This window comes from Ptychodera flava, chromosome 2, assembly GCF_041260155.1.
Source record: "Ptychodera flava strain L36383 chromosome 2, AS_Pfla_20210202, whole genome shotgun sequence".
In the NCBI taxonomy this organism is placed as follows: domain Eukaryota; kingdom Metazoa; phylum Hemichordata; class Enteropneusta; family Ptychoderidae; genus Ptychodera; species Ptychodera flava.
Window position 1 is genome coordinate 2,698,522 of NC_091929.1, and position 6,971 is coordinate 2,705,492.

Below are 6,971 nucleotides of genomic sequence, written 5' to 3' on the forward strand. Positions count from 1 at the left end.
GCTTATATATAGTCTCGGCGTGTACTATCATGGAGGGTGAAATTTTTCACCACCCTTACACAACCACGTCGGGCGCTCGCCGGCCACCCACGCATCTCTCTGCACTCGTGGCCGGCCTCGACCATCTGCTCCTAAAAGGGAGCAAGTTGTTGAACAGGACTCTCCCCCAGAAGCCAACGGGGGCCCAGCACGCCTCTGCCGCCGAGCTAGTGCGTTTCCAGTATTATGAACTGAAGACTTTATATCCCTAGTCAACTGCGTAACAGCGTTCAAAAATTACGGTGTATCCGTTCATTCAGGTGACTTCATCGTGATTAGTGAAAATGAACATTTAATTTGCACTTTTTAGGCATTCCCCTTTATTTAAGCTAAATGTACCCCCTCCCGGCCCATTATATACGAAAGCGTCCATTACGGACCAGAAGGAGTACATTATTGCTATTATTTCATAGTTTTGGCAATGTCAGTGTATTTGGAACTGTAGCAAACAATACTGGATAATCGGATACATTATCGGTAACAATCTGGGATGACGTCACAAATTCAACTGGTATTGACCAGTGCATGATATAATTCTCATTAATAACAAAGTTGCACAAATTACGATGAAGAGAAATAGACATCATATGTCACAGCTGAGTAAGTTAGGGTCCTGCTGGTAAAGGGTGTACTGATAGTTAAACCTTGCAGGTAATGCCAGGTGTAAGAATCTTGAAATATACATGCATCGAACGCATTATGTTAATACACCTCTTTACTATAAAGCATAGATCTGGTCTTAGGTTCTGATGTAATAGATGAATTCAAAGTAATTGAAATTATAAATTCATTATACTTTTTTTCAAAATATTGCAATGATAGTCTTAGTCGCAGCTTATTGTCCCTTGTCTGTATATCACTTTGCAATCTATTAATTCTTATTATCATTTTCGTCGTCAAAGGGTCTAGATGATGATACTGCCGCAGCGGAGAATAATTATTCTTACAACTCTTTACTCTTTTTATAAATTCAATCATTTATTTTTAATTATTCCCCGTTAGAACATTTTATATGTCAAATACGTCACGTATAAAAGTAAATAAACAAACATCAAATACAATAACTAGCTTTTCGGACAAATATGACGTCACCGCTCATGTCTATGAAGTACCATTGATTCATTGTATCAGGCCAGTAACGATTCTCAACGAAATGTTCATAGAGTTCAAAGTTAAGCTTTACTGGATGCAATGTCCTGTGGTTAATTTCTTCTTCCAAACATTGTAAAACCAGTGCATCATCATTGATGTGAAACTTATTGGCAAAAAGCTGTGGACGACTCTGAAGCCAAAGTAGATCTTTCCAGGAAAATACACAAACGTTTCTCACATATTTACCATGGCATGGCAGACCAAGCGGTTTCCAATTCTTTGCTCTTGAAACGAGTGCTAATATTTTCCTTGGACCAGGTCCACCTGGTGCTTCGCGGAGATAGGAAAGGCTCTGATAAAACGTTTCATCTGGTATTCTTGTGTCGCGTACCCAATCATAGAATTTTATGGCGAGCTCGTCTGAATGCAGATATGCGATGAAGTCTCGTGTGAGGGCGCTATGCAATTCACCTCTGTGAAGGCTTATGTTGCCAGGAATGGGTTCTGTTTTGAAAAGTGGCGTCATCACCATGTAATCAAATAAGACGCGGTGTTTAAACTTGACCCTGAAGAAGAATGGTTCACCACCAGTAGCGATATCATTTTGTCCATTGAATGTTTTCAAAATTTGCACAATTTCCAGATTCGTTTTCAGTGGGAATTCTTGGCCAGTTAAGTTGATGAAATATTTCCATTTTTTATTTCTCTCCAGGGCATCTTCGTGACAATGCATTTCTGCCTGTACTATACTCATTGATCCCCACACAACTCTTTCTGATTTGGAAGCTATGAACACATTATCAAAGCAGGAACTGATCGCTTGCATAGCTTTGTGAAGTTCTCCTGACGATTTGCTATCAACATGAATGCAGTAAATATTGTGTGGTCTGTAAATTGTTCGAAGTAACTGTTCAACTTGTTGGGCTGATTTATACATAATAATACCAAACGCTAGAGGAAAATCTTCTTCTTCCTTGGTGACTTGTTTATTTGTATATCCACCTTCGTTTGCAAATTGTGTACAATTTTGTGTCAAGTGTACAAACGCTGTATCTGGAAGTAAGTGTTTTTGTAACTCGGCCATAGCGAGTTGCACATTTTTCTGGGACGAGATATGACCTTTTGTTAGGTCACGACAGGTAGTGTTGTCGCTTGAAAGGAAAGCCTTCAAGGATTGCCGGCGCGAATCTTCTACATCTTCATGGCTCCCATATGCAGCTACTCCATCGATGTTCTTTTGTTTCATCAACATGAACAGAAGAACCATGACGCTTAGGGACAGTACTGCCACATATCCTCCACGTATCTGCCTAACGCGGCAACTCATTATGTTCCCGTAGAGTGTCCGATTCATCCTATATTGGTGTGAAGTTCACTTTATCACCATTTACAACATGGAGGTAGTAGGAGCTCCATGCTGGTACTAACAGACAATTGTGGACTTCACCGGTGGCGATGACGCCCACGTAGTGATTAATTTGACCTGTGTGAGGGCTAGCGTTGTGTCTTATCGTCGTCGGTGATGATGACGCTCTGAAAGTATTGATTCGGCTTGTTGATTGTTGTCCTTCTTTGCTGTATTCGAAAGCCAATAGATCAAGGTTATGAATAGTTATAGCTTGTGTCAAGTATTGGATATAATACAACTGCTATATGTAAGGTTAGTCTTTGTCGCAATCAAGTCAAGATATGGAGTTAAATTGAGTGTTAGCAAAACTCTAGAGCTATTCTACTCATGGTTCTATGTCCACATCTGACTCTACACAAAGAGATAAAAATAATATTAATCTCAAACCAAACATGTTATGCTTTTGGATCAGAAATCAACACTCTTTTCACACAGAGTGGACTTTGCCCAGTAATGGTCGGCCATATTGATTTCTAGTATTGCATTCAACTCACCTGTTAGAGGTTTAATCCTCGTACCCTGAATGCTGATACTGTAAAGGGAGCACTACTTCGATTGCAGTGTCGGACTTCCTTCGTGATTTTTAACGTCCTGTTTATGAAATCACAACAGAACCAACATAAACACAGACGTATATGCACACCACCTTACTCCGGCAGACTCCCACTGTACATCACACGATGCTGGTACGACTGACTGACGGAGTGTCTGTGTGTAGAAGCCGATACGTGAATTATTGTCGGTAGTATAAATCAGACGTTTCCGTTTGGCCCATCGGTATTCAAATACTCACGGATCGCTCCACTCAGTGTTGATCTTAAAGAATTCCTCTCGGTGCGGTATTCGCCGGCTGAGTCTCCTTGACTATTCTCCCAGCAACGGAAACCGATCATCAAAAACAGACACCGCTGGTTGCCTTTGAGCACAGGCAGCCCAGACGTATTGAGTTTTTTCTCACTATTTTTTTCCTATCAGTTCCTCTCCTTTTCTTCATGCTCTGATTGATCGGAGTAAATGAAATAAATGTTTACATAACCTAACCTAGCCTCTTGACTCTTTTTTTTTCATTTTACACCCTATTACAAGGACGTTTATCTATCATATACACATCTTATAATTAATTAATTGACACAACTAATTATATCCGTGGATTTATCAGGGATTTTATGGGTTGGTCAACATTGCGAAAGATAGAGATGTAAATAAAAAAGGAAGTAATTTTTCCTATCTTCGTAGCAGTTGTTTCTGCTGACCGGATAAGTAAAGATGTTCACTGCGTAATACTACAGACTAGGCAACGAACTTGTACTTTTTTTGCTGTTTGTTTTTTGTTTAAAAAAGATAAATTTATTCAAACAAATGACAAGTAAAACAAATCTACATAACTGTGAATATGTTTTCGAATTAACTTGTTTGTTATGTTAATATTCTTCTGAACAGCGCCACCACGTCTTTTTACCGCAGCGGCGCTGACACTTACAGCTGAAATCCCTCAGTATTTGTTTTACACAAAGATTCCTGACTATACATTTCAATAAGAAGAATATGCCGAATAGGTAGTCTACGATTAGATCAAGCTGAAAAGAATAGGAAGGGTGCTAGCAATGATATGACTCAAACGAAGACCGAGATTTTGGATTTCGATAATACTTGATTAACATAACCTTTTTTTCAAGGTAAGCAATACAATTTCAAACGCTTAGTTTCCTCATGCTTATTTTGAGTGAATTGCTAAAACCTGTCATTTCAAAATCTATACCAATCCAAAGACGTACAAGCTGTAAAAGTAAGCCTTTCGGAAGGGAAATGTCATCGTAGACGCCATGAGCAGTGCATTACAATACATTTAAAAATAGAATAGCTCTGTTATTGTTGGAAGTTTTATGAGGCGATCAGAACATGTTTTTATTGATTACATTTGCTGAATGTTTTGGATTAATCTTGTCCTGGTTTCGCACCATGTATTGCTAAACAGAATTCCGAATTTAGAATTCAAACTATCAGAGAGAACTCAATTTACTATTTGAATTCTCTCAAGCTTGATTTGACATTCAACTGTACAGCCAAAGCTAAATTGCATTCGCTGTGTAATCCTATCGTCTGCCTTATTTGGGTTTTGTTTGCAAATATCTCTACAACTTCTAAATGTTTATCTCACTGTATTGAAAATGTGACAGTACGGTGACGAGGCATTACCGAGATCTAAACCCGGATCGCTGCAGGGGTTCAATGTCCAGATATACGATGGACCATTGTGAAGCTGGCTAGAAAGTGACCAAGTTGGCAAGAAAGCAAGCACAAGAGAAACAACACAGAATCCAGATCTCTAAATGTTGCATATCCTTTTCAGTTGAAGTACGTGAGGCCTATCAGCATTATGAAAGAATAACAGTTTGCCAGATTGATGACTCACGCCGTAAGTATTCTATATCACTATAGGGAAAAATTGCGAGACTAGCGAGAAAATGACGCTTTCTCGCAGTCAGTGAGAATCTGTTCTTATTCTCACCGCTGTCGGTGAGAAAATTTTAATCTCCACTGGAGATTGGTGAGAAATGCACTCCTTGGCGAGAATCAAGTGTGAGCACCGGTGAGAATGGAATTCTCACCAAGTACAGTGAGAATTGAAATTCACTGGCGAGAATCACCAAGACTCGCCATTCATTCTGATTCATTCTGATTCTCGCCTATGAATGCGGAGTCTTGATGATTCTCGCCAATGAACGGCGAGTCTTGATGATTCTGTACTTGGTGAGAATTTCCATTCTCACCGGTGAGACTTTGTTCTCACACTTGATTCTCGCCAAGGAGTGCATTTCTCACCAATTCCAGTGGAGATTTAAATTTTCTCACCGACAGCGGTGAGAATAAGAACAGATTCTCACTGATTGCGAGAAAGCGTCGTTTTCCCGCTCTAGTCTCGCAATTTTCCCCTATAGTGTATGTCGACAATGTGATGTGAAACCATTAACACAATGCTCAGTCACGTGGATCTTTGTGATGACCTCTTTACTTGAAGTAGTAGAAAGCCATTTGAAGAAGGCGAGAACGCATCGATTTATGCACCCTTCAGTCGTTTCTTCTCCTCTGTTATGCATTTTGTGAAGATTTTTCACTACTTTGGTGTATCGTGTAAAAGTATGGACAGCAATGTGTCCTCTACAGCCGATAATTATCAAAGTCCACTGGGATAGCCTTCCTCAGTATGAGAAACTTGTGTGTTCGCAAAGTTTATGATATCACTGACCTGGATCTAAGCTAATATCAAAGTTGCAGAGGCGAAAGTAAATGTAAAACTATGAAACACATGGAAATGATAAACAATTATTAAGTTTCACTCCACTTACTACGTCAATTGTAAACAGTATTTTGATTTTACTGCAATTGTGATTCCTACAAGACAAACAATGTTGATGTTCGTCATAAAAACCAATCTACTGAAAGTTGAGATAATGAACCTAATTGGCACATTTAATTCAAAACTAGTGTTTTTGAGAGTAACATAAAACGAACTATTGATATCGTTGTTGTCTTGTATAATCACTTCCCATACGCGCGTGACATTATCTACCCGTTGGCTGCCATCGGATACAACTCACTCGCCCCCACAGGTGTTCGCAGCCTTGCCTAGTAGATAGTTGATCGAAGGCAGGAGGTGTGAGGCCCAAGGCCGATCTTCGGTAGTGGTAGCTAAGAGAACCACCAATGTTTGACCTTTGGCCTCACACTCCAGGCGTTTGACCTTCGATCGACCATCCATAGGCAACGGGTGCGAGCACCACATGTAGATGCCCCTACCTGGAAAGTTTTGAGTTCAACTTTCAGATAAGGCAAGAGTAAATAAATTCTTTGTTTTACATCTGCTCAATTCCGGAAGGTAGCATGTAAGCGGTTGAAATTGCAAAAACGTTTAACATCAAATCAAAATGCCATTTTTGACAGTTTTCTCACATAGTTAGCTCATTCCTGTAATATGCTTCGAGAGAATACAATTTTCACTTCATATAGTTCCATGATTGTGTGACGTCTGCTCTAACAGTGCAAGGACGTATTTTGCAACAATGTGAAAGTCATGGTTTTGTTTTGTGAAAGAATACCGTCAGCAATGGAAAGATCAGCATGATCGTGTTTTTCCCGAGAAACTAAGAAAATCTACGCTCGCGGGAACGCAAAGCAAACAATTTATTAATACGCAGGCCGAGGTTTGATAGTTCAAAAACACGATATTCGGTTGAAGGGAAAGCAATTTAGACTAACAAAATACTATCAACACGATATTCGGTTGAAGGGAAAGTTTAGACCAACAAAATACTATCAACACGATTGGATGGTGAAATAATGTCAATAACCTGCAAATGTAAGCCACTGTACTGATCTACTTTTTTTTCTGAGTGATTTGTAATATTGCGACATTCAACTATAGGGCACTTTT

General features: G+C 39.5%; 1 protein-coding gene across 1 annotated transcript; it reads right to left on the reverse strand.

Moving 5' to 3' along the window:
• Positions 1–997: 997 nt before the first annotated feature.
• On the reverse strand, positions 998–3,240 carry LOC139151370 (N-acetyllactosaminide beta-1,6-N-acetylglucosaminyl-transferase-like). Its single transcript, XM_070724104.1, has 2 exons — positions 3,034–3,240; positions 998–2,706 (listed from the first exon to the last, which is right to left on the reverse strand). Exon 2 carries the CDS (start codon positions 2,483–2,485, stop codon positions 1,091–1,093), a length of 1,395 nt encoding a protein of 464 aa, XP_070580205.1. The 5' UTR covers positions 2,486–2,706; positions 3,034–3,240; the 3' UTR covers positions 998–1,090.
• Between the last annotated feature and the right edge of the window lie 3,731 nt (positions 3,241–6,971).

What these genes read in the sequence shown, in the direction of transcription:
- LOC139151370 (XM_070724104.1), bottom strand. Translation starts at nt 2,485, where the DNA reads ATGAATCGGACACTCTACGGGAACATAATGAGTTGCCGCGTTAGGCAG.